Genomic DNA, 27,585 nt, shown 5'->3' with positions numbered 1-27,585 from the left:
ACAACCACTACATATGCAGAAAAACTGAAGCAGAAGATCAAGCACATATCTATTTCACTCCCACGCTACACAGAGAATCAAGAGCCAAAAAAAGTTGTTTTACAGACTAAATCAACGAGTCTTTAATGAGACTCAGAAAATGTGTTTCCTTCTTACAGATACAGATCCACAGGCAACAGTTTGCAAAAGTTGCAGAGAATCTTGAAGCTAAGGGAAGGGAGGAAGCTGCTCCTTTGTTTTGGAGATCGATCCATCTAACTGTGGTCTTTTAAAAGTCTTTACCTCTGGTATACAAATTTGTGCCTCCAGAAAGCATAGCAAAGACTTGTGATTGATGCAACAGAGCTTTGATTGAAAAGCTGTGAAGCCAGGCCAACCATAATTACGTTGTTTGGACCCAAAGAACAAAACCTGGTCCACAAAGGGCAACTTCAGAAGTGAGCAACCATCAAGGTCTCGTCTGCTGTGTTCTCCGTCTGACCTAAACAGGAAGAGCGTCATGGGAAGAAGCAGAATGGGGGAAATCAATGCATTCTACTTCATCCACAACTGAGTCTCAAAACCTGTTCATCTAGTTAGTTTTATTTGCACCTGCAATGCCCTTTCCATGACCAAGTTTTGTTGGCACACAAGAAGCCATTTTTCTCATCCTCGCTGCACTGGCACAGAAGCTTAACAATATTTTAAACCACCAGCACTATAAAAGTGCCAAGGATGCAACAAGCTAATCGCCACAACCATACAGGCACCTCCTTACAAAACATGGCATTACCACCAATAGCACTACAGCAAATCCTTAGGACCAGGTAGCAGAATTAATGTATAAAGATACTGAATTTATAAATATATACCTTTATTTTATTTTGAATATTAAATAAGGTTTGTTTTTTAAATTACAAGCAGTCTGAATCACACTATGCATGATCAATGTACAGTAGAAATATTACATTTTTTCGATGTACACAATTTAAAGACAAATTCAACCTGAAATTTTCTTTAACTGTGATATTGCCATAAACCTCATACCTGTATTAAATTGCAATAGGAAAACCTCTCCCTTGTGGTTGTTTACATAAATTTCCTCATTTACAAATAAGAGTAAAACCTTGTATATACACATACAACGGTACCATTTACCATTAGGTTACACCTTAACCACTGTGCAAGATCAAACAATTTTAATAAAACGGAAGTAGACATCTTAACCGCATTCAAGTTTAATTTAAAAAAACAGGCTGGTGGCATTGAACACTTAGTGTATTTATATGCTCAGTCTTAAATTCTCCTCTACAATTTCCTCCTTAGCAAAGATTTGATTTTTAAAGGATTTTATACAACTTAAAGCTGAAGTTAATTTTGTACACTCCATTCTTCTTTTTAAGGCTATTTCTTATAAGGCTAATTATTTTTCCAATCCCAACTTCCCACCCAAATAGCCATTTTCCCTCCAATGACATTTTAGATGAGTGCTTAATAGCTTTCTCTTCCCAAAGCAGCTAACCAGTCCTCAATCTCTCTCACTCTGTCTTTAAAAAAATCAAATCAGAACTGCATGTATAAATCACAATATAAAATACTGATTTGTTTTTTTAAAAAAAATTGTCTTCAATGGCTCTCACTAGTTGCTCCCCCAAGGATTAAAAGAGAACTCTGTCCACTGCTGTAGTGGCTTTCATCTTCTTTGTCCCCCACCCCCACCCCCATTATAAAAAGGTTTGGGAAAATGTTTTAAACAAGCAAAAATCCTTATTGTTCTTGGTTTGGCTTCTCGTTACAAAATGACAGACTTGCTTCAACCAACTGTCCTTTAAAAAGCTGTGAACTTCCATCTTTCCACCTAATCCTAAGGATCTCTCAGCTACCAAGCTCCAAACAGAGGCAAGTGAAACCATCGTCGGTCACTTACAAAGCAGATCAGGTCTGCTCTGCTTACTCTAAGTCCCCCACCTCTTCTCTGCAAGGGAGCGGTAGCCAGAGCCACTGCACCGCAGGTTCCCTGAGGCAGCAGCATTGCTAATTTAGCCGTATGATTTAACATAAGGGGACACAAGTACTAACTTCCTCTTCCCTTCCCCAAGTAACACCCTCCCCTCTAGTTCCTTACATACTCCAACTGCGCCAAAAGAGACAACCGATGCTAGGGCAGCTGACATTTTGAAAGCAGAACTCCAGGGTCTTCAGTGTGATCAACAGTCCTTTAGCAGGCAAAGCTTTCCCAAGCAATTGATCCACAGTGTTGGAAACGGCTTCACTGGCTAAATTGCTGCTATCATACAACCGTTAAAAAGCAGAGAGAGAAAGAGAAAGCCCCAAGCCTAGCTTATGTAGCAGCAGCAACAGAAGGGTAAGATTCCAACACGCTGATCTTGGGACCTGCACACCTGGAACAGTACACAAACAGTGCACCCCTTACAAACTAGATTATCTGCTCAAATTCTCTCTCTCTCTCTCTCACTCGCACACACACAAATCCACCTCCTCGATTGTTTTTTAAAAACTGTCTTCAAGTAACTATTAAAGAAATGAGACTTCTAAGCCAGATCTGTGAATTAGAGAGCCAGTGAAAACACGTTAAAACTGGGCTATACATGGTTCAAGGCCTCATCCTTCCTTACCCCTAGTAGGGGGATTCCTCCTCAGCCACACTGCAGCAGAAGGCATGCTGGAATACTTGTCTTGCTAACAAGGCGCAATTTAGCACACTGGGCTCTCTGGATGCTCCCTGAGACAGCAAGCCTCAAAAGTCCGAATTCACCATTCACATAAAGGCTAATCCCGTGTTGGAGTCCCCAGCAACATGGGGTGAACTTTTAAAAAACCTCAAGGTTGCTTAAAGTCACACAAACCTTTTGCGAGAAGCACTATGTGTGTGCACTCCAGTCCCACATTGTAACACCCTCCACAAGCCATCTTCAAAACCATGTACTGCACCAGATATTTGATAATCTTCGGGGGGGGGGGCACCAGGATGTCGGTATGATTTCAGGCCTGGGATAAAGGAACAGATGTTCCCTTCTGTGGCATGATACACTCAATGTTTTTTTAAAAAAGTGGGAGAGGGAATACCCATCTCTGGAGAAAATCCCAAAGTGTAAAATGCAAACATTAAATTTCTGCAGATAAATTCATCTCATCTAATCCCATAATAAACTACATTTTAAAATAATGGTCTACAAAGATCCAGACCTGCTCTACACCTCCACAGATTGTTGCAAGCTTTTCATTCTCAGCCTGTATTCTGCTTTTAACATTTATCACACTGTGAACAAGCTGGGAAGAGAGATGGACTGGCCATCTGCGCAAGGTCTCCAAGCCCACTGAAGAGCTGAGCAAAGATTTCAAGAGGCCACCACCAAAACAACAGCTTGTGTTTTTAAAAAAGAGAATTCAATGCACGGCAACACTGGCACTTTCAAAAACAATCACTGGAGGACAGGACAACCTAAGTGCACTGCATACAAGTAGGTTGGCAAGCAGAGGGCACAGGCTGCTTCAGCAGATACCATTTTTACAGGGCCTGAGTTCCTTGTGAAGCGCAGCTCCTAGCATATCAGCAGCATGACCATTTGGCAATATTAGTGGACTTGATTTCACCCTTCCTGTAGTCTTCACAGCGGAAGGGGATGAGGAGAGGAGGGGGGAATACGGTTTAAAACATTTTAAGCTACCAAGATTCACAGAAGTTCAGTCAGACCCAAAGCTATGTAAAGACAGCAAGATAGCTTTCAAAAAGGGCCCCCCAGTTTTAAAATTTCTTCCTTTGCCAAAGCTCAGGAGACACAAGCTATTTTACAACTCAAATGCTTCATTTTCAGATATGCGCCTTTTACTGAGAGAGGGACATACATATATGCAGTGCACAATCAAGGAGTGTATGCCACACTGGGCCTTTCCTATTCCACAAACCAAGTGAGAGCATCTTTTCCCTCAGTGCTGTGGAGCTCTAGAAAAGCCCATCAAAACAGCCTGCTAAAAGATCTGAGTATAACAAAGCAGGCAGTGCCCACTAACTCGTAAGCTGCCTCTCTCATCCTTAAGGAGGCATGAGAGCCCCTGGCCCATACTGAAAACCACGTAATAAAACCAGCCAGCACAGTCAGCCCCATAACTGAGCTTCTTGATCTTTTGAAGTCAGGCTTTCATAAAAGAAAAGCAATTGCATGAAGCCAACTCAATCACCTCCTCCCAGTTAGACTGATTCCCAGTTAGATCCCAGAAGAGGAGAGAAGCAATTTATCAGGAGTCAGCCAGTAAAACTTGGGCCACCTGGAGTGAAGCCAACATACTTGAAAGGATTCCAGGGTCTCAGACTTCTTTTGAAAAAACACCACCACATTTTTCTCTTTTTGCCAAGCACAACCATGGCCAATACATCAAACTCCATACTTCCAAAATGGGAATACATCTCAAAAAAAAAGGACAGTGGCTGGCTTCAGGAGAAACCATACCATCACATACAAGTCTAGAAATTATTTAAAAAAGGAAGACTCAAGCTCCGAATGTTCTGATAAGTGTGTTGTCCAAAACAGGATCAGAAGAAGTATAAAGGGAGCTCAGTTCAATGGGCCAAAGCAACCAAGAAGCAAAAAAAAGAAAAGGTTTTATACAATGCAGAGGGACTTGGGAAGGATTGCCTATAGGCATCTGCAGTTAAGTAGCGGGTGAATTCTCAGAAATATGGCTTGCTATACAACAGCGTTCAGTCCCAGCGTTTCAAGTGACACAGCCACCTGCTGCTCAGCTATGTACAATTTTACACATTCATACAGATAATACATGGATAAAAAAGGGTATGGTACAATCCTATATATAAACCAGACCATAAACATAAACCATTTTACATATTTCATAACTTTTTTTTATGTAGAATACTTCAAGTACTGGGAGTGCACTGGGGGGAGGGACAGCACAGAGCAATCTTTTTTTTTTTTGTTAAGGAAACGCAAAATGCACCAGTTTCAAAAACAACACACAACAAGAATACCATTCGCCTTCCACAATTCAGGTCCTGATCAGCCTTCCAGTGCTTGCCAACTGCTCGACTGCTAAACTTCGGCACACCTGCTTCGGTTTTTGGATGCGCACCTTTTCAAGTCGGCTACCAGGCCATCGCCCCTCCCCGATGTCTTCACAAGCATGTCTGCATGCATTCGGTGCCTAGTCTCTCTCTCCATCTTCGCTGCTTCCTGTGAAAAAGAAACAAAACTGTCAGTCTGGAAAGTACGCGGATGTTTTACTTTCACAAGGAGCCCCTTGAGACAAAAGTATCACCTTTGGGTTTACTTCCCAGGGAAATTTTCCTATGCAAGTTCCATAAAAATAAGGGAAGAGTCTTGAAACAACAGAGTTGTTTTGGGAGGAGCAACTCGGCTTAACCTCAATGGCTGCATTCAGACTTCACAGTAAACCCTGGTGTGACCAAACTTCAGTGTCAGTTATGAGATCGGAGAGCAAACAGTCCAACAAGTTGGGCTCAAAGCAGAATCTCAAATTAGGGCCTGGTTACCATAGATGGTGTGCTGCAACATATGAATTCACAAACCCGTTTGCGGAGCAGCACAGGTCCTTTGCAGTCACAGAAACAGCAGGATTTAGAAGAGTTTCTACCTGCTGAAGGCAAACCAGAAATTCTCAATTACAGTACAATCCTAAACTCAGTTATGCCCAACCAAGTCTGCTGAAGTCAACAGGATTAGAAGGGTGTAACTGTGCTTAAGACTGCACTGCCAGTCTGCTAGATTAACCAGTGTTTGCTGCACAACCATGGTTATCATGATGCCTGCCTGCAGCCAGTGTGGGCTGTGTCATAATAGCTTCCCAAAGGGGAGGAATACCCTGGGACTTATACTTTTCCTCTCAAAACGTTTACGGTACCGTAATGATTCTCTCCTATGGCTGAAATCCCGCCTCAAGGGGCACACATGGAAGTCTCCCAGGCACAACTGTCCCAATCACACACTTCAATGTCACTGTTCAGGACACCAAGAAAGCTATGCCTTATCTGAAACACTGGCCTTTATTAATAAAAACCAAGCAAAGAATATTATCTAATCAGCACTTTCTAGCAAAAGTGCAAACAACATTGCTCAGCTGAATCAAAAAATGAACTCCCATACCAAAACACCAAGGACCTCAAGGACCAGGGCCACTGCATGCGCTCAAAACAGATCTGTTCTAATTCTATCATTAAAAAACAAAACAAAACAGGCCACTGATGAACTTGCTTATTTGGCATGCTTTACGTTCCAAAGGGTTTGGGAATTCTTTCTGGAAAACAGGAACAGCTCAAAAGATTACAAATGCAAAGTTCTGCATAATAAGTCAGACCACTGATATGTTTATGCTCAACATGGTCTTGTCTGACAAAAGGCTCTGGTATTTCTGGCCAAGAAATGGCAGAAAGCAAAGATCCATCTGGTTCCTACTCTGTAGTCCTTAACAATCCCTTAAATTGCTCTCTCTCTCACACACACACACACACACGCACACACCTTGACTGGGCCACCTCTGTTGGAAAGAAGCAGTGCAGCAGCAGTAGGAAAAACATGCAATAGATACAAGCTGAATGAACAGGAGAACTTCAAGGAACCCCATGAGAGAAAGCAAGTCAGGGAGATAACCAAACGACAACAGAAGGTCTTGGCAACTGAAATTCAACCATGCTACCACTTAAATGTGTGGCAAAAACCTGTAAGTTGAACTCAGAGTAATAATTCTTCCTTTATATGTATACAATTTTAAAAAATTCCAGCAATGTTGATGCGAAGGATAAAATTGCTTGAACGAAAAAAATACTTGCCTCCCTGTTCAATATCTGAATCCGTTAGGTGAGTAATAGAAAAGCTGGCGATGTTTGCCGGTGAGATAGAGAATCTAGAGTAAGGTAGCGAATGTGACCAGTTTTGTTCAGGACTTCGAGGTGGCGGCGGTGGGGAGAAGTACTTTGATGTCTGTAGAGAAGGTTTGGAATTAATGAGAGTGTTTGCTGCCTTGGATATAAAAGAGGGCTCCGGAGAAGAGAAGTCATCATCCCATTCAAAGCCTCCACCTAAAACACACACATGAAAACTGAGTAAGAGGGGGGAAAGCAGAGAACGTAATCTCCAAGGTGCAGATTCCCAATGATCTGCAGCAGAGTCAACCATCTGCATTCAGTATCATACGTCTTAAATGCAAAAGCAACAGGCACTGCCAGCGAGAATGGATTAGTGTATGGCACTTGCAACACAAAATCTGGAATGTGCTAAAATTCTGTAGGTTACACTTCTGGAATGTAGATTTTGGAATGTTTCGGCTATGTGGGCCAGATGAGTTGTAAAACAAAAAAAACTATTGGGAATGGACATACAGAGACTGGGTCTATGAACTGATCATACCAAAAGAGAACTTGTTTTTAAACCAGACACATGGATGCAAACCCAGCTGTGTTCAATGTGAAGATGTTTGGGGGTTTGCTTATGCCTTTAAGGTCACCACCTTTTTTTCTTGCTCTGTACACAACCTAAGGAGAGAATGCCTGAAGCTTTCCAAATTTGTTTCCCAGAAGACATGCTTCGACTATCCAATTCCCTTCTCAGGGAGATTCATCTATCCCCCCTTGATCACTGTCTTTACTGCCAAAGGATAAAGACTTTTCCGCTTTGTCTAGCATTTTTAACATCTTTTTTGTTTGCCACTTTGAGAGTGTTAATTGGGCAGAAAAACAGCATACAAATGTTTTAAATAAATTAATAAAATAAGAACTAAGCTGTGTGTTCATACAAGAGCTTAAACAGACACGAAGCGGCCTTATACTGAATCAGACCCTTGGTCCATCAAGGTCAACATTGTCTGCCCAGACTGGAAGCAGCTCTCCAGGGTTTCAGGCAGAGGCCTTTCACATCACTTATTACCCAATCCTTTAAATGGAGATGCCGAGGATTGAACCTGGGACCTTCTGCATGCCAAGCAGATGCTCTACCACTGAGCCACAGCTCTTCCTCAAGTGCTGTGGGGTTTCACTTGGATCCACTGCTGCTGTACCCCCTGCTTATGTGATAAACTACTTATAGCTTAAATGTTAACTTTTACATCCGGAAGGAAATTGTAACTCCTGCAAGGCCAGAGGGAGGAAGGAAGAGGCTCTTTGTGGCTGGAGTGAGAATACACACACAAGAAACCCCACTGTGAGCACCTGTAATGTTCCAGATTAAACCTGTAACATTAAAAACAGCATTTTTCAGCAGTACCTTCTTCATCAGTAGAGCTTTCCGAATTAGTAAACTTATTCAAGTAACCAACACCAGAAGCTGGAGTAGGAGCATTGCTGGAGCCCGAGCAGTTTGATTCTGCAGCACGGTTCCCAAGTTCTTTGGTTGGTGTTTCCTTAAAAATCCAGAAGGAACATTGATCATTTCCTGTTATTGCAGACGGGGGATGGATCTTGCATAGCTTATGCTCTGGGGGATCTGATCATGGGTCTCGTGTTGCTTGGCCCTTCTATTAATGTGAGATGCAACGTTTGCACTTGTGGGAGGGTCACTTTTCTTGCCCTTTCAGAGAAAAAGATAAGCTGACACCTAATCTCTGCATTTAGTACACCTTTTCCTTGAACCAGGAGCAAAACGTGGTCATGGCAAAGTCACCTATATTCTACCAGTTCCACCAGTCCAGATTGCCTCTGTGTCATCTCTCTAATGATCATGCCATTTGTAACTTTCACTCCTCTGTGTTTGTGCATTAAAATTACTAGCGCAGCCCCATCTTCCATATTATTCTCTTTTAGTAGTTGGTGTATTTTTTTTAATTCAATCTCTGAAGTTACATATTCTGAGGTCAGAAGGTTAAATATAAACAATCATTCCATATTACACACCCCCTTCTGCCATAACTTTCTCTTAAGCCAGTGTGGCGTAGCGGTTAGAGTGCCAGACTGGGATTTGGGAGACTTAGGTTCAAATCCCCGCTCTGCCATGAAGCTTGCTGGGTGACCTTGCGCCAGTCGCACACGCTCAGCCTAATCTACTTGACAGGGTTGCTGTGAGGATAAAAATGGAGGAGAGGAGAAAGACATGCACTGCTTTGGGTCCCACTGGGGAGAAAGGTAATGTAAAAATAAAGTTTAAAAAATGAACAATGTAAATACCTTTTCTGCCACTAGTTAAACCTGTCTCTATCATCCCCCTTCCTTCATCTTTTTCCTCTGTTATTAAAATATATGCTTGACAAGAAAATCAGCCAATGAATAAAATATAAACAAATGTCAAAATAGAGAAGTAACAAAACAAGAGCAAACATCCTTCCCAGAACCTCACAGAATTTGATTATTTGTTAACTATAATGTGACCATTTCAAGAATATTCCAATCGAATATTGGATAGAATAGAAAGCAATTCATTTAAAACCAGGATTCTCTTTAGGATTATCTGTCTAAAATGCAGTTTCTATGTTCACTAAATGCATATATAAAATCGAAGCATGCAAGTCCTAAGACTTAAGGGCACAAGTTTTCATAATGGGGAGGATGATTTCCACTAATTCCCTTTCTTCTACTGTAGACCCCTCCCCATTTTGTCCATTATGCTGGTTCTGAGGGTCTAAAGTCTGCCAAGAACAAAATCTGGAAGGGGGTTCAGGCAGCTGCAGCAGCAAGATGGAAGTTGCCCTCCCCTCTTAAGAAAATGTAAGTGCTCTTAAGTATTTGGAAATGCCTGCATACTTTTAGTATTCAATGCTCAGTACAACAGAATTAATAAAGGAGGTCTTGGAACAGCAGAGTCTATTATTTCAGACAACACCCAGAATATTCCAAAAATTCTTCTTCATACTATAACCCTATCAGAGTTAATTTCTAGGTCTTTTCAGAAAATCCTAAATTTGCTGCACAAGTTTGCCTTCCCACATTGTATAAACAGCACCCTGCAGCTATCTTGTTACAGAAGCAAGAACTAGATACACAACCTTAGAGTTCAGAAAATAGGTCAATTTCATTCAGTTTATGTGCATGTGCGGCTCTAACTAAAAGGCCCGCATGCAAACCCCAGTGTGTTTCATAATTAAAAACTGGAAATTAATGTTCTGGGCCCCATATGAACTTGTGCTCAATTCATTTCTTGCTTGGCACATTTTTAGCATCTATTTATACTGAGCTGTGCTGACCTGTACCATTTTAATGAAGGATGACTGACTTTTGTTCACAGGAGGTTATAATGGCTATCCCCCCAAAGCAGCAAAGCTACAATTGATTAGAACCGGTCAGCTGGACTATGCTCTACATGGCATGGGAATTAGGAATTTCCAAAATCCAACTGAACAGCTACTGTCTGTGCGTGAAACAGTGGTGTGGATCCAGAAGCCCCAGTTCTGGGGAAGAGGGGGGTTCACTCTTTCAACCACCAGCTTTTTCCCTGATCAAAAATGCCCCAAAAGGCAACTTCTTCCCCCCCCCTCCTAAAATTAGGGCTTAAACAGTTTGGAAATGAGGGGAGTAGTTATTGATCCAGGAAACAAGCAAGTGAAGGGCTGCAACCTCATTCCAGATGCCTGCCACACCAATCCCCCCAGCACCTGCTTTTTAGAAAAGCCAAATTATGTGAGGAGCTCCAGTCACAAAACTCCAGTGTTACATGTACTTTGATCTTAAACCACAGACAGAGGATACAAAGCTCTCATTTTACAAAGACTAATCCCAAATGTTGTATCAAACCTACAAAAAAAAAATCACAAGGGACTACATCAGCACTCTGAATGCTTACTTCAGTGTTTTTAAACATACATGATCCATGCAGTATCAAGTTTTTTTACCAACTTCATTATGAACTTGTGTGGGTCAGTCACTTTGGAAGCTCAACCAATCCTTATACAGACTATAGACTCATTCCCTCCTCCCTTTTATTAGCCATGAGTAAAACCCAACCATTGCAATGGTTTTATCATTCACCTGTTCCAAGCCTGCACTTCTGAGAATCAAAGCCAAGAAAAACCCCAAGTTACCTGATCGAAAAGATAGACGGTGACATCATCAAAGAACGTGACTGCTTTCCTTTCGTTCTTTAGGGAGTTTTCAGAAGGCGTATTCTGACCCAAAGGTTTTGGGCATTTCAGTAAGCTCCTCAGATGTTTGCCATCATCCCTATCAGTAAGGATCACTGGTACTTGATGCACAATTTCCTCATCGCTGTCAGAGCTAAGACCGTGCAGATGGAAAGTTCTCATGTCATCCTCAGAATCATCGCTGTTTTCATCTTCTTCATCGGCATCATCTCCATCCAGTGACCGGTCAAGCATCCCAGACACATCAAGCTTACCCAGGTATTTTCCTTCCACGTCTGGCTCTTTGAGCTTGTGACCATCAAGATAGCACAATGAAGATCTTTCAAAGGCTTCAGCAGGGCTGAGTAAGTCAGGCGCAAGCTTCAAATCCTGCTCAGGGTAAAAATCTGCTGTGTTTGTTCCTGTGCAAGAGACGCCTCTCGGGGAATTCTCATACAGTTTAACGTCATCTTCCTCGCTAGGCTCTAAGCGCACTGCAGGCCGAAGTAAAGTTGTATTAACGCCATCAGGGGAACATCTTGCTATTTCTATATCGTGGAGGTCTAACTTCTCATCTAATTCCAACTGTGAACTGGAGTTATGAACAAACTGGTCATCAGTGACCTGACTGCAGTTTGGCTGCTTCTCTGAACTGGCACTCTTATTCATTTCTAAGTATTCACGGCAAGCATCATCCTCCACTAGAGCTTTTGGTTCCTCAGATACATTTATAGTCTCTTCAGATTTCTTATCTAGCTCAGAGTCGTTATCGGAAAAATAAGCAGAATCCCTGTATGAATTCTGAAGCCCACCTGAAGAAGCTGTGGTGGCTTCTTCAAAGCAGTCCATGATATTCACTGTATCTGCCTCAGTATCTGATGACACTATAATAATTGGTCTTCCATTCGAAAGACCATCGTCGACAACAATAGACAGAGCGGTGTCTTCACTGGAGTCAGTGCCAACGAGGTGTGAAGTCCATTCAGGAGACTCCAGATTTTCTGTTTCATAGCCACTGTCAGCAGGTTTATCAGGTGGTAAAATTTTCTGGGGACTTTGATTCACTAAAGACTCCAAGACGTCATTAACATCTACTGAATCCAACGAGTCCGGTGTATCTAAAGATTGCCCCATGCTCTGTGTGGCGGTTGACACACTGTCTTCTAGCAGACTGTCCTGGCTCATTCGGTCTGAAGGGAGGACAGATGTGAGAGTAACGTCTGTGTTACGCTTTTGAACCTGAGCTGAATTTTCATTGTTTTGGTCCAAATGACAATTGTTGTCTTGTTCTAATCCAGATTCCTTATTCCCTAAATCATGGATCAACTCCCCCCAGCACCTATTATTGCAATCAAGTTCCTGGTTTTTATTCTGTATCTCTTGTTCTTGAGTATGGAATATAATGCTTTGACTGGAGTTAGTCCCACCTGGTTGGTTTTTCGTATTTATGGACAGCATTTCAACAGAGATGACCTCAGAGTCATCATGATCCATTCTGAGGCAGGAGTCATCAGTACTGCTGAGAGAGCTACGATCAGCTCCTATGTCAGAATGGTTTTTCCCAGCTCTCAACAGAGGTGTTACCAGTTGATTATCCATCACAGGTGAGCTATGAGGCACCTGACTTTCCACAGGGGATGGAAGCATAATGCTCAAGCTTTTATCAGTGGCTGTTTCTATCAAATACTCATCTTTATGGGTTGAAATATTTCCATCCATTTTAAGCTCAACCTCCAGAAAGTTCCTATTTGGTACCTGTAACATATTTGCGTTGGCTGTGTTAACTGTGTCATTCAACACCTCCTTTAGTAAGTTCTTCTCTTGAAGAAAAAGAAAGTTTGCACACAGCTCTTCTGAAGTCAGCAGGCCAGGATCAGACTTCTGCGTGCCACTTTCATGCAAGTAAACAACTTTGTTTTCAGAAGCATGCAAAGGAACTCCCTTTATGTGCTGATCGGCTACTGCCGATTCCTCTAGATCCGAACAGGAAACTGCTTCAAACTCTACATAAATATCATTCGGATCAGTTAAGTCAAACTGATTTCTTTCATTAGCCAACGGTTCTGCTCTGGTGATATCAGCCAATACAGTTTGGAAAGAGCTTTCCTGGTTGTTAGCATGCATGTCTCCTTCCTTGGAACTATTATTAATACAGAAAAAGTCCCCATCTGTAGCAGACTCAGTAGCATCAAAGTCCCCAAGAACCACAAAGTGAGAACTTTTGTCTTTCGGGACTTCGAGGTTGTCCACTTCAGTCGTCACCATGACAGCACAGTTGTCGAAACCCTCATCGCCGCTCCTGCATTTCTCTTCGAGTTGGATGTAATAGTCACTGCCCACTGAGGGTTTGTGGGCGTTGAACACAGGAAGTTCCCCAGGCACTCGAAATGAAGTCTCCGGGCCACTTTCATCCTGAGCTCCAGACCCTTGTTCCAAAAGGGTGTTCTCGAAAACTTCCACAGGGAAAAAGATATTTGTGTACGCCAGCTCTTCATCAGGATTTGTCTGACCGCTTCCGAAGTGATCGTGCTTGGCGGCTTCCCATACGTATTCAAAGCTGAGGCCTCGACTTGTTTCAGTGACTGTGAGGACTTCTTCCATTTCACGGCCAAGACTGCTGCCGGAGAAGTGATCCAGAATCGGAAAGGCGGAGTTCACTGACAAATCTCTGTTTGACATGTTGGGCTTAAGAATGTTCCACTGTTCAGGATCAATCACTGAATCCCTTTGGCTTTGCATTCGGAGATACGTCAGAAGCTTGTGTACCTCTTCAGCAGTTGCTCTCTTGTCTGCAGGCAGCCAACAGAACTGTAAAACTTCATACCTACAAGGGGGAAAAACAGCCATGTTGAGTTACTACTGTTCTCGTCACAAGCTATTTCAGATCAACCATCAATTTCTATCAACTTGTCTTCTTTAGTTAGCACGCTTTGAGTCCAGTCGCACCCTCAAGACCAACAAGATTTCCAGAGTATAAGCTTTATGACAAAGGAAGCTTGACTTTTGGAAGCTTAAGCTTTGGCAATCTTGCTGGTCTGGATCCGAATCTCCCTCTTCTACTGCAGACCAACACAGCTACCCACCTAAAACTTTAGTTAGCATGTTTTTCAAGTTAGTTTACCCTTACAAATACCAAGACCAAATTTCAACAATAAGAAGAGACCTAATAGCCACCCTACTAGTGGCCGCAAAGAGCTCAATAGCTACCTTTTGGAAATCCAAGTCTACACCCTCAATTGATAACTGGCACACAAAAAATCTGGGACCATTATATATCAGAAAAGTTATATGATAAAATTTACCATGTAGAAAATTTTCCAAGAACAACCGACTTTATTGAGAAATGGTTTCCTTTCTTTGAATACCTCGAAAATAAATAGTTCCTTATCTGGTCTTAAACTCTTTCATACATATGCAAATATGTAAGTAATCTGTCAATTTAATATGTTAGAATTTGCAAGTACTTTCTCCTTATATTTGTTCAGATATATGCTCAGATATAACCCTCTAAACTGCTTTAATATGCATTCAATTGTTACTTATTATAACATGTTACGTGTTTCTTAATTTTGATGTATGTATTTATTAACGGATTATAGTATTAACTTCTTGTATGGCTGCAAATTCATGATTGTATATAGTTTAAAAGTTTATTGTTATAAATTTTTAATAAAATAAATAAATAAAAGTTAGTTTACCCTTGACATGTTGAATTTCTACAAACTTCTCATCAGCAGGAGTAATTTTTAACACTGCAGAAGTGCAGAGTCTGCACACAGGCACAGACTCACTGGGTGGTCTTAGGCAAGCCACTCAACCTCACCCCCTCCTCCTATCACAGGGTTATTATAAAAGCTACTGACAAAAGACAGGACTGTAAGAGTGCCAAGAAAACCTGCAAAGAATATAATTTTTTTAATCAGCCACAAAAGACTCCCACCTTACCATCTATCGGAATATGGCTGCTCAAGGCACGGTTCCAGGAGCTTGGTCTGCTTCTCTTTTATGACTTGCAGTAAGACCTCCTCATTGGATAAGTGTGAGTAAGGCTTTGCAGCAGAACTGAACAGTTCCCACAACGTCACACCAAGTGACCTGGGAAAGAGAAACCTTGAATGAGAAGCCCAACTGGAACAGGAATTTCCCCAATACGGAACTTGTTACTACGAGAATTCTAGAATTTGATCCTTCTTTTTTAAAAACTTGCTCATCAGCAAGGCCTGTACTGGAACTGCATTATGAACACACACCACAAGCCCCCCTTCCCCCACCCCAACCCAGCTACATCATGAGAAGCACCAAACACAGGACAAGGATAGCCCATATAATCTGCATGGCTGGAGGACTAGTTACAGATAACATGGACAGCCAAAAATTACAAATCTGCACATTTCAATCAAATCCAGTCTGAATTCTCCTAAAAACCAAAAATGACTAAACTGAGGCTATTGTACTTTGGTTACATCATGAGAAGACAAGGCTCACTGGAAAAAACAATAATGATAAGAAAAGTTAAAGGCAATAGGAAAAGTGGAAGACCCAACATGAAATGGATTGACTCAATAAGGGAAGCCACGGCCTTCATTTCTCAAGACCTGAGAAGTTAATGATAGGACATTTTGGAGGTCATTAATCCACATGGTCACCATAAGTCAGAAGCGACTTCATGGTACACACGCAAGAAGCATACGGCAGCAGCACAGTTGAAGGGCCCAACATTTTTTACAGCAGTCATTGATTCTTTCTAGTTCTAAAACTAAAGGTCACAACAACATCTCCAGACATGAAATGGCCTGAGACTTGATGCTAATTATTTGATGGACCTCCCCTCCTATTTTAGTTCTCCTAAGCAGCAAGCACCAACCTTGTTCAATTTTTCACTACAATAAATGCATCCTCAAAGCAGAAGCAAAAACCCCAATTCTCTGTATATAATAGTCCACTCAGCAGGTTCCCCCTTTAAATGAAACCATCTGCCAATTAAATGAACATAAATCTAAATATGATAGTCAATTTTTTAAAAATAAAAGCCCTCTACTACTGAGGATCATCTTCATACCAGATGTTACTGTACTTTGTTTGTTCAGCTGTTAACAATCTGTCTTGAAAGCTAGTCACCAGCTCTGGAGCAGTCCAGCGAAGAGGCACAGGCTTCTTTTCATCAGTCTCAATATAATCTTCCTGACACATTAAGCAAAAAAAAAAAAAGCCAAAATAAGAGAGAAAGCCATATGGTAACTTGGGTTACCTGTCCTTTTTATTTCCTCTCCTGGCCTTAGATGTTTAAGCTGCAGCCTCACTAACCTCCCCTAGAGCCTTGACATAGCAGTCTTGCTGCAACTGTGTGGATCTAGGTCCGGTTAATAGCTGCAAGGGAGAATCCCATATATGTTGCCTTGTGTTCCTTATTAAAAAGAACAAAGGCAGGAATTCATTTATTTTTCAAATTAATTTTGCTGACATTACTAATTGAGTTCAATGATTTTCAAAACAGACAGGAAAATCAATCTGTAAAAAGTTTTAAGTAAAAAAAGTAAGGGTTTTTAAAATTTTCTTTTGTTGTTCTTTGACAACCAAATCTCATAAAAGTGAAAACTTCAGTTGTTTCCAGCTGTAAGAAACATGACTTTTTAACACGTAAAGCGAACAGTGATATATGCAGTCAGCCACCATCATCCAAATGTTTATTAGGTTATTTTGCTTCCCATAAACAGGAAGGCCAAACTGTGGAGGATTAAAATGGAGAAACGGTTGAGATGACAAATGCAGAAAAACAGCCGGTAGAGAGGTTAAATGCCCCCTCCCACAACCGCATCTCAAACGTAGCTTCTATTTAAACTCCCAGGGCTGGTTTTCATTAAAAAATGAGCCTGCCTGGGATGCACTGTACAGTTTGCCTTTGAGTTTTCCTACCTAATAGCAGTTCCCAAGCCCAAGTCTACACAATTCTGTGTGTTGATGTATGCAAATCTGTGGACTAAAAGCTGTATCAACAAGAGACAGAAGAATGCATTAAGGGACAAAGAGAACCACCAGAAAATCTAGCATAATAAATAGATCTGTTAAGTGTGCAATAACCTCCTCCCCAAAACTGAGGCTACAATATACAAAAAAAAATCTATTTAAGCAACACCAAGCAAGCTGACAAAGTACTGGTTCATTGGCTAGATTCTAGCAATTTACACCACTAAGTTTGGTCTAAATCTCTGACAATCTTTAAATGCACTGACTTACCTTGTACCTACTGAATCCTATTCCATAATCTCCAACTTTTACGTTTAAATCAGATGTAAGAAAGCAATTCCGCAAGGCTAAGTCACTGGAGGAAAAAATGCAATAGCATTGAGGGAGAACAAAAGAAATCTCAATACAAGCTCAGGTGATTGGAAAAAAACAGTAACGCAGCTAACCTAGCTCATTTTGGCTTACTCAGCGTCATACTAGACTTGAGAACAGCATGGTGATAAAGCACTGCAGCGACTCAAAGAGGAGTAGGTCAATACACACATTCTTATACTGGTATATAAGAATGATGTGGTCGATGGGGGGGGGGCAGTGATCCAGGCTGGAAAGAGCTGGATTCAAACCACCACTCAGTCACAAAATTCACTTGCTGATCTCAAGCTAGTCACCGTCTCCTAGCAAAACTTGCTTTACAGGAATTGACTGAGGAGGTAAAGGTGGGTAAGAAATCCTATGTACTCTACTTGGAGGTCCTCAGAAAATAAGGGCAATGCAAAGTAAATATTGGGTTCCATTTTATGTGCTTAGAATATTCTTAGAACTGCTTGAACTAGCAGCCAATTTGTCTGAGCAGATAATAGTACAGAGCTATAATTTAGAGTTCATTTTATATTCAAGAGATAAGGGAGCAGAAGAGCAAAAATTCAGAATTAAGGAGCAATCCACATTTGCAACAGAGGAAATCTCACCAAATGCCTTTAACATTTGAAGAGAGATTTTAATTTGTAACTAAAGCACTAAAGTCAACTCCCTATGTGTTTATGCCCCCCTTTCAAACATCATAGGTATACCCCGGAAGTCACACAGCGCATAATTTTAGGTACTGCTTCACTTACAGTCTGTCTTTCTCATAAAAACTCATGGTAGAAATTGAACTGGCCCATATTCTTTCATCTCAGAGCCTCCAATTCAGGAGTAGAAATACATTTATTACAGCTACACACCTGCTAAGACTCCCTTAGCAAAGAAATCTAGGCTTACAAAATTCTCCCATGACTAGACCGATCTGATGTTTTTTCCAGATATGCTTGCCATGTTTATTGCTATCCACTCCAAGTGCCTTTTTTTAAGGGTTAGCAAAGCAGTTTTATAAACTAAAATCTGAGTAAAATAAAGAAGATGCATGAGTGGGAGATTTATTTATGTTATTTACAGTCCACCTTTCTCAAGGCAGACTACACGGTGTAGGTCAATATAATCAACAGCTGGGAAGCTCAATGAACAATACAACAGGGTAAGAATTTCAGAAATTTGAAAACAAACAGATACATAGCTGCTGAAACTAAGGAGCCTAATGAACACGTCCATTAAACCCAAAAGCACATCAACTCACCCAGCACTTAAAACATCAGAAGAAATGCTATTTCGACAAATTATTAACTGGCAGTTTTGCCACCCTGAGTCAGTTGCCACAATAAAAATAAGACCAGTGAAGGAGCAAGGTATGAATTTCAATATGGAAGCTGTTACAAGAGTAGGTGGTATGATACCACCAGCTTCAGAAAGGCTTGAGTGTTGAATAAAGTATGAACTCCAAATGCGAGAAGCAAAATCAAAAAGAGTCCAGTAGCACCTTTAAGACTAACCAATTTTATTGCAGCATAAGCTTTCGAGAATCAAAGTTCTCTTCATCAGATGCATGATACAAACTGGTTCTGTATTTGACCAGTTTGTATCATGCATCTGACGAAGAGAACTTGATTCTCGAAAGCTTATGCTGCAATAAAATTGGTTAGTCTTAAAGGTGCTACTGGACTCTTTGATTTTGCTACTACAGACTAACACGGCTAACTCCTCTGGATCTTTGAAATGGGAGAAGGTAACTGGACTCTAACAAGGGAGGCACAGGCACTGCAATATGGCTGTTCTGTAGCTTGAACCTCCAACCTGTGAGTTCCAGAACCCATGAATGAACTGAAGTAGGAGAAAAGCATTAACAAAGTTAAAGCACACGGCCATCGCTGTCTTCTCTGGGAATGCTGCGGGGAGAGGAGCTGGGCTCCAGTATGTCTTGGAGCTTACTGTACCTACAATTTTGCTTCCTGAGTTTTATCAGGAGACTTTTGAAAGAATATGGAAGTTCCGATTGCAGCATTACAAATATATTGCGAAGTCATACCCATGCACAAAATTTTGCTTATGCATAGCGGAGAGTCCAGCAGCAATCTCACACGCCATCCTCTGCAGCAGCATGATTTGGGCATCTCCTTTAATGTTCTCTTGCTCGTTGCAAAGGTATGTTTTAAGGTCACCCTGTAAAAACAAGTCATGGAACACTCATCAATGGCTTCTCACTCTGGTCGCACCCAACAGGTATTTAATGAAGCAGCAAGTAGACACAGTTTAGTTCTTGTCAGTCAGCAAGGTTATTAGTAGTTATAAATAAGCTTATGCTTAGAGAGCCCTGTCATCAAATTTCAAGTCTCCGTATGGCTTCTTATACAAGGTACACACTATTAGTCCTTTTATGGCCAATTATCACTTGACTTTTGCATGTACATTCAAATGCAGATTTGAATTAGGTAGGTATGTCCACCGTTCTCCTTTGGGGGAAAAAGGGACTGAATGGAGAATGGGAAAGTGGTGGACAGGAGTTCAGGAGGACCAGAGCTGATCAAGGCAATATGGAGAAGGAAGAACTGCAACAGCAATCACACATGACGTTTTTCCTCTGGCAGAAAAAGGGACTTCAGGTTTTGTGGAGTTTTGAACCTGGCCCTGCGTTTCCAGTTTCAGCATTACCACTGTATTGTTCTGGGTCTCTTAATAAGGGCTTGTTTCAAATAAACATCACATCCAGCTTTCCATAATGCAACTCTGCTAACATTTGGGTGTGCAAAGTGCTGCCAAGTTGCAGCTGACTTATGGTAACCCCATAGAATTTTCAAGTCAGGAGATGAACAGAGGTGGTTTGTCACTGCCTGCCTCTGTCATTGCCTGGACCTCTTTAGTGCTTCCCCATCCAGGTACTAAGCGGAATCTGATTCTGCTTAGCTTCCAGTGTCCGACAAGACTACACTAGCCTGGGCCATCCGGGTCAGGGCTCTGCTGCTATAGGATCACACAAATACATCAGGCTCTACCCCAAATTCCAATTTATGCATTTGTTTTTGCATCAAGAACACACAGCACTTTACAGGGTAGTCTGAAGCTGCAACACTGGGAAGCATCAAAGAAGCAAACAGCCCCCACAACTGACAATGGACAATTTCAAACGGCACAGCTAGCTCAGAAACAGTTGCACCTGGCTGGCTTACTCGGAAATTTCTAAAGGCACTACACTGTAAAGCATCTTCTCTGAAACAATATTAAAACATCCTATGGCTTTTGACTTGTGATGGCTCATATACATGCATTTATGAACCTGCTCTTCATGACAGAAGAGCGGAGAGTAAAACAGTGAACAAGTCTGCCTCACCGGCTCTAGGTGGCAGCAAACCACGAAGCAAAAGTGTCTTGCTATTCACAGCCAGACAGCAAAATGTCCTTTCATTTGCTGGATCAAACTCCAGCAATCTGTGCTATCTAAAATGATTAGGGATTGCTAAAGCACACAGTTAAGAATTTTTAGGTTGTTTCTAAAAAAAAAAAAAAAGCATTTTTCTGGATGTCTTTTACCTTTTACGCAAAACTTGTGTTTGCCAAAATAGGTCAGGTAAAAAGTAATTTGGGCACCCACCTTTCAGAACAGAAAATATTTTTAAAAATAAGCCCTGATGAAAAGGGGCCATGTAGTAAGCTTGATTGGGTAATGATATAAATATCTCCTCTATCGTAATTTACAGTGACACTCTGCCAAGTACTCCGAAGAGTTCTGAGCATAATGGGTTAGTACAGCTTGGAAAAGGAGGAGCTCTATCTGTATCACACAACATACATTTTGAAGCTGTTATTTGAAAGGCACCATACTGGAATATCACACTGCAGAGTTTTAACACCAGTGATACTCACTCAGCGGCTCAGGAGATGCATGAGGCTCTTCTGAGCACCATTTCCCAATGTGGCACCCACTCTACATTTCAGGAAAGGGGCAAGACCCTTGGCCCAGTGGGGACTGCTGTTGACAGTTGGTTCCCAGCTTGAAACAGCTGCCGCCAGAGGAACAAAAAAGCTGTGAGCTTCCCAGAGGAGCAGGCCTCAGATAAAGGATGGCAGCAAACGTGGCTCTCTGCAACCCGCAGAATGAGAACCTCTGTTTTACATGTTTGCTTGAACTGTTAGCAATTCAAGTCTGGCAACCGGCTATTGGCCACTGCATACATTAAAAACCACACCTGATTTTGCCGCTGAATGTATACTCAGGAGGACACACCGAGTTATTCCACCCAGAGAAGACTACATGATGGACAACATGCTCACGGCATCCGTGCCATTTGCTTCTGTTTGCTTCAGCAATATCGTCGGGACAACACATTTGTTTTCTGAGGCACACTTAAAATAGCTTAAGCCCTAATGCTGCGTGAACTTCAGACAGAATAACTAAGACATAATTGGAGTTTTAAGCTCCTTTAGGAGCTTCTGATCAAGTGGGAACATCTCTCTCTCTTTCAGAGGCTCAGATGGGGAGTTTTTAAAAAGGGAGGGGGAGAATACACGACTTCTGTCAAAGGTGCCCCAACAGATTCAAGCCTTCCCTTAGGAGTGGTGCCAAGGCAGAGTTATCCGCAGCCCATGGTCATCACCCCACAGGACGTCACGTAAGTGGTGGAATTAAGGATCTGCGTGAAACCATTAAAAAGAAATTGTAGATGCTAATTTGGGTCCAAACTATAAAAGAAGTTTGGGATGGAGTAGACTAATGGAGGAAAAAGAGAGGCAGAAAAACCATAAGAGACAGAGAGTGGTAAAGTGGCACGTGCACATAAGTGCACATGGAAAAAATGTTGGCAGTCAGGGAAAATAGCTAGTTCTGAGGGAGTGTACAGGAAGCATTGCCCATTAGGAGTGTGCATATAAGAATTTTCATTGTGGATTTGTATCAGGGGCTGTAAAGTGAAATGTTTCATGTGACTGGATAATTTTCAGGTGGAGCATTGCCAGGTTGGGGTCAAAATTTGTTAGTTAATTTCCATTCTGATGATTTTCATGGCTGTTCTTTTCAATGGGAAAGAAGAGGGGGGCCAATTGGAGGCCCTGGGGCAGCTGTTTTTGCACTTAATGGCATCAAAATCACACAGAACACAGTCCTCCCTCTAATATAAAGGACTCCTACATTTCAAGGAGATTGAACAACGTGCGTGTGCGCGCATGTGTGTGTGTGTGCGTGCGCGCATGTGTGTGTGATTTCAGAGCCCCAAAGTAAGTCCCTCTGTGCACAGCCACACTAAATTCTCTTTACTGATTCCTAAAATGGCCGTCAAGCAGCAGCCAGTGGGAGAGCTTCAGCCAGTCACCAGCATTTAAAAAAAGCAAAGCCCTGTCTGCAGTCATTTCATTTCCCTACTCTTACAGTGACTGACAATAAATATTTTTGTACCTTTCCACTGAAAACCCTTGGTGAAGGGGGAAGGACAATGGTGGCTCTCTGCAGTTTCGAATTGGCTAGGAGTGCTCTTTGCTTCTCCCTTGCAATGATTGGATTGGAAGGGAGAAATTCTTCAGGAAATCAGTACAAATTCACAGTGAAATGCAAGCTCACGCTGGATTGCTGGTAAATGCCAAACTTGGGGGGAAAACCATAAATCTTTTCAGGAAAGGTTCTTGCGACTATAAAGCAGGCAAGAATAGTGTTTCCATTCTGGAGAGTCACACCTCTATTACCCATTGCCACATCTGGCTATCACACATTCTCTGTTAAACCTTCAGAGTTTGTCACTATCAGCCACAGGAGTCTGAACTAAGGCTAAAAGAAACAAAGTGAACCCAGTAAGGCTCTTTTAAAAACCTCTTTTCTTGACTTTTCTTCCTCTTTTGGAGGGGTGGGGAGAGACAACACATGTTCCTCTTTCCATCTCTGGATGTTCCTCATGTTTTTAGAAATTTGGGACAGAGCGGCGACAGGTCAAGAATGTCCTTGCAGGCAGGACCCTAGATAAGCAACACTGTGTACTAAAGGAGAGGCAGAGTGTGTATCAAGTGACTGCAGACTGCTAACTTCATCTGCTCATCAAGTTGCAGAAGCTCCCGACAGTGGCTTTCTGAAAGAAGCAAGTAGGGTTGACAGGCAAGGATGCCTTGAGATATACAAGGTTACATCCACTTTATAATATGATTCTTTGCTCCCCCCCCCATCCATCATTCTATCAACAAGGAATTCTGCACACTGACAAAAGGTTGGCAGCACACAACTGGGAAATATATTACACTTAATAAGCTTGTTACTATACTATTTTTAAACCTGGTACAGCCCGATGACGAAAGGAAATGATACACCATTAGTTAATTATAGATTAAGAGGACTGCCATAAACATATCAGACAGGGCTACAACACAATTGTTTGAGACAAGAGGAACCCCTCTAATGAATTATCACTTGTTTTACAAGCATAGACAGTAACAGCTTACATCAATGGATGGGAGAGAAATCAGCCCCCTTTGACATAAAGTACTCAAGTTTACCTTGCTAGATTTTAAAAAGTGCATTGAATTGGATTGTGTTGAAGGGCACAGTGTTAAAAGTTGACTTCACGCACAAGCTTTGCCAATAACTTCGGTGCTCTAAATTCTCTGCTCGATCGCCAAACAGAACAGACTCCAGCAGTTCACATGAGTACACACATGCCAAGTCTCAATGTTTAGTCTCATTATGCTATGACCAATAAGCAATAACCAGGATGGAGCTATGGCAATAAAAACAGGCTGGCTGGATCTCTAGGGAATTGCCAGAAGCAGGGAGCCACTACGAGTTCTGCTTTTTCTCCCACAGAAGCAAATTAACAGTGCCATTCACTTCTACAGAGGAAGTGAAGTGTTGCAGCTTGGCGACAGTGCTACGGTGAGGACAAAAACTGCCTCTGTCATCCAGACTTTGAGGCTGGATCCTCAATGGCAGGGAGCCCAAAAGGACTTCAAGGGCTTCAGGTGCGATCTCAAGTCCCTTCTCTTCTACATGAACCCCCTAAACAGAGCATCAGAGCAGCAGCAACATGGCCATCCATAAGATTCTCAAAGTGACGAAGTAAGATTTACTGCTGACTTGAACACAAATCTCCCAAGCCAAAGTCCAACACATGAAGCCAGGCAGGGAGAAAATGACTTGTTCTAACACATGTGTGTATGTCTGTAAAAAGTATCTGTGTGTAATGAAGCCACCATTTCAACCAATACTGAGCACAGTATGGTGGGCTACTTGCCTACTTTCTGACTGAGCCCTCTCTTGTGCACTAGTGACAGCCAGGGCTTGCCCCAACAAACAGTGAACAGCCCATCATGATATACAGCGCCTGGTCCAAGGCTACTGGCCAGAGGACCAGGATCCAAGCCTCTTCAGTCATGGACCAACCAATAAGAGGTAAAAGCATGCATACATTTGCATTTATTTACTTATATTCCACTTTTTTTCCCTAGTTAAGCAGCTTAGAATATTATTCTCCCTCCTCCATTTTCTCACCATAACAGCCCTATGAGGTAATCTAAGCGGAGGCTTTGCGACAAGGCGACCCAGCAAGCTTCTGTTTTAGACGTGGGGATTCGAAACCGGGTCTCCCAGGATCCCAGTCCAACACTCTATCTTCTACACTATGCCAGCTCTCATGGACAGAAAGTGGGGAGACGCTGCCTTTGCACTGCCAATTTGCCATGAGATTTGTTTTCTTACACCCATCTGTGTAGGCAAACATCCTGCATGGAGCTGAATAACTTCCACCTTCTGCTTGTACCACTTTTTGTTCTCAGGCATAAGAGCTTGGGCACGACAAGAGGCTTAAAAAGAAGTCTCTCCTCAATCAGCTTTTTTAAAAACCCAAATAGTCTACGGCACTACAGCAAAGGTAGCCCATTTGGTGCTGTTTTCATTGGCATCCTTGAAACACCATCTAGCATGATCTAGAGCTCTTTATCCCCTCCCCCAAAAGGTAATTGGCTTCAACATACAGGCAAGCATATAAAAGTAAGTCCCAAGAAACAGCTGCTGTGAACAACAAGAGGAATTCCACAAACTGAGTACAACTGTTTTCTCCATTGGCGTAGGAGGGGAACCACCACTGCATATTTACGAAACAACGTCATTAGAGACAATTCCCATGACTGGTATATATCAGATTTACCACATGATAGAGTTGACAAAACACTCTCTGGTACTGGTCATAAATAATCTGCTAGCTGCTAGCCCTGCCCACTGTAAGTGCAGCTAGAGCTGTGTGTGTGTTGACATGGCTATGCAAGGCAGCATGATAATATTGCCAGCTCCACCACTTCTCACTTGCAAAAAATTACAGACCCCTTATGTATTTACAAGGAGCAAAGTGCTTCTGCAATCTAATGTTCAAGAAAAGCTCTGAGCTGACTAAAGTAGAATGTAGCCAGGTGGACAAATTTCTTTGTCCATCATCTAACTGTGTTGCAGCTGGGTCAGACATCTATTCAATCAATCCTGATTTTATTCTGCCTTTCCTCCAAGAAGGGTGGCTTTCGTGGTTCCGTCCTTCTCCATTTTATCCTCGCAACAATCACACACATGAAGCATCCTTATACTGAATCAGACCACTGGTCCATCAAGGTAAGCACAGTCTACTCTGACTGGCAGTAGCTCTCCAGGGTCTCAGGTGAAGGGGAGTCTTTTACATGACCCACTGCCTGGTCCTTTTTGACTAGAGATGCCAGGGATTGGACCTGGGACCTTCTGCATGCAAAGCAGAGGCTCTTCCACCAAGCCACAGCCCCTCCCATAGGGGGCAGATTTGGCTGAGAGTGACTGGCCCAAAGTAAGTCAGCAAGTTTCAGCACAGTAGAGTGTGGATTTGAATCAAGATCTCCCAGATTCCAGCCTGACATTCTAACCGCCACTCCAAGCTGGTCACGATGTGCTAAAACTTCCAAGCAATTCAAGAATATAAAAGAAATGCCCATTAGATGAACCAGAACAAATTATTTATGTGCAAAAGTTTTGAGGAAACAATGCAGATCAGATGCACAACAAGCCTAACTAAATCGGAGCCAAGGAGTTTAAATCTTCCATGCAAATGTCTAGTTTCCCTTCTTCATTCCATCCCCCACCTGCAAAAGGGCCAGGAAATAAAGAGAAAACTAATTAATTAGCATTGATCTCTGGAGATGCAAGATACTTATTAGAAGAGGAGTGCTACTAGGTCAAACTCTTGGTCTACTTTGTCCAGTTGATTTCCAAAAGATGAGTAGCTCCAGATAAGAGGTGCTTAAAAGTTCATTGCAGCAAGAACCAGTAAACTGTCTGAATGGCTCAGGCTTTTAACAAATCTGAGACAAGCCTAGAACACCAGAGGGAACCTTGCTAGATGAGGAAGTAACTCAGTATATCACTGAAAATTTGTTGGAACGATGGCACCTTCTCCCAATGCATATTAAATTTCTAAAAGACAGTAGATAGGCAACGTTTTCTAGAACAGCAGCAAACATCCCCTTGCTTTCCCCTATATATTTTATTCTCACGTGTTGCAGAGAGAATCGAATTCAAATCTCTGCTTGGCCAAAAAAGCCCTACCTTGTAGGGTTATTGTCAGGATTGGGGGGAGGAATCACACATGCAATTTTGATCTCTTGGGATGGAGTACAAGTGCTAGGAATTAGGGGTTTTTTAAATGAGGGAATGCCCAAAACTGCAACAGTAATGCTTGCGTTGTGTGTATGCAGATGGGAGAGTCTGGGTGGCACGCTACCCTCCCAAAATGCTGCACGAAAACAGGTGATGATGGTTTCTGTGAGCAGGCAAGAAAGGGAACTAGAACCTGCTCTGGCTCATTTCCCCTGTTAGCCCATTTTTCTGTACCACATCAGGAGAAGTGGAGAGGTGACCTGACAAGTAGGTGGTAGGAAGGAAGACCAAGCTGGAAGTGGAGCCACAACAAAGGAAAGGGGCAGAATTGCCCCTCTGCACGAGTCCCCCCTCGTTAAATGATATTTTATTATAAAAAACATAGCAAGGAAGAAATCGGCAACTGAAAGCCCTTCTCCACAATGGACATGATTTATCTATACTATACTTATCTGTGGCTTATCACCATATTTAAAGTAAGGAAGAAGAAAGAGGTGTATAAGTGTACTGCAGAGAGTCCCACAGATGGCTATATATATTACTGGGCATAGGAAGCAAGGTAATCGTTTGACAACCCATGCAGTAGACATTAGGAAGTCTGGTAGATTAGCTGTAGATCAATTCAACATGCAAAGCCACACACAGAAGACAGACAAGAATTAATG

The 27,585-nt window shown here is 42.0% G+C and overlaps 1 protein-coding gene across 1 annotated transcript in view; it reads right to left on the bottom strand.

Annotated features, from left to right (window-relative positions):
- Positions 1 to 832: 832 nt before the first annotated feature.
- LMTK2 (lemur tyrosine kinase 2) overlaps positions 833 to 27,585 on the bottom strand; it is a 51,483-nt gene continuing 24,730 nt past the window's right edge. Inside the window, exons 7-14 of the mRNA XM_054992400.1 lie at positions 19,373 to 19,506; positions 17,245 to 17,329; positions 16,070 to 16,191; positions 14,956 to 15,105; positions 10,972 to 13,834; positions 8,229 to 8,364; positions 6,796 to 7,048; positions 833 to 5,182 (exon numbers count right to left, since the gene is read on the bottom strand). Coding sequence (XP_054848375.1) covers positions 5,158 to 5,182; positions 6,796 to 7,048; positions 8,229 to 8,364; positions 10,972 to 13,834; positions 14,956 to 15,105; positions 16,070 to 16,191; positions 17,245 to 17,329; positions 19,373 to 19,506 — 3,768 coding nt within the window. The 3' untranslated portion in view covers positions 833 to 5,157. The remainder of the gene's footprint in view (positions 5,183 to 6,795; positions 7,049 to 8,228; positions 8,365 to 10,971; positions 13,835 to 14,955; positions 15,106 to 16,069; positions 16,192 to 17,244; positions 17,330 to 19,372; positions 19,507 to 27,585) is intronic.

Source organism: Eublepharis macularius, chromosome 12 (assembly GCF_028583425.1).
Source record: "Eublepharis macularius isolate TG4126 chromosome 12, MPM_Emac_v1.0, whole genome shotgun sequence".
Lineage (NCBI taxonomy): Eukaryota > Metazoa > Chordata > Lepidosauria > Squamata > Eublepharidae > Eublepharis > Eublepharis macularius.
This window is presented reverse-complemented; position numbering and strand designations above follow the sequence as displayed.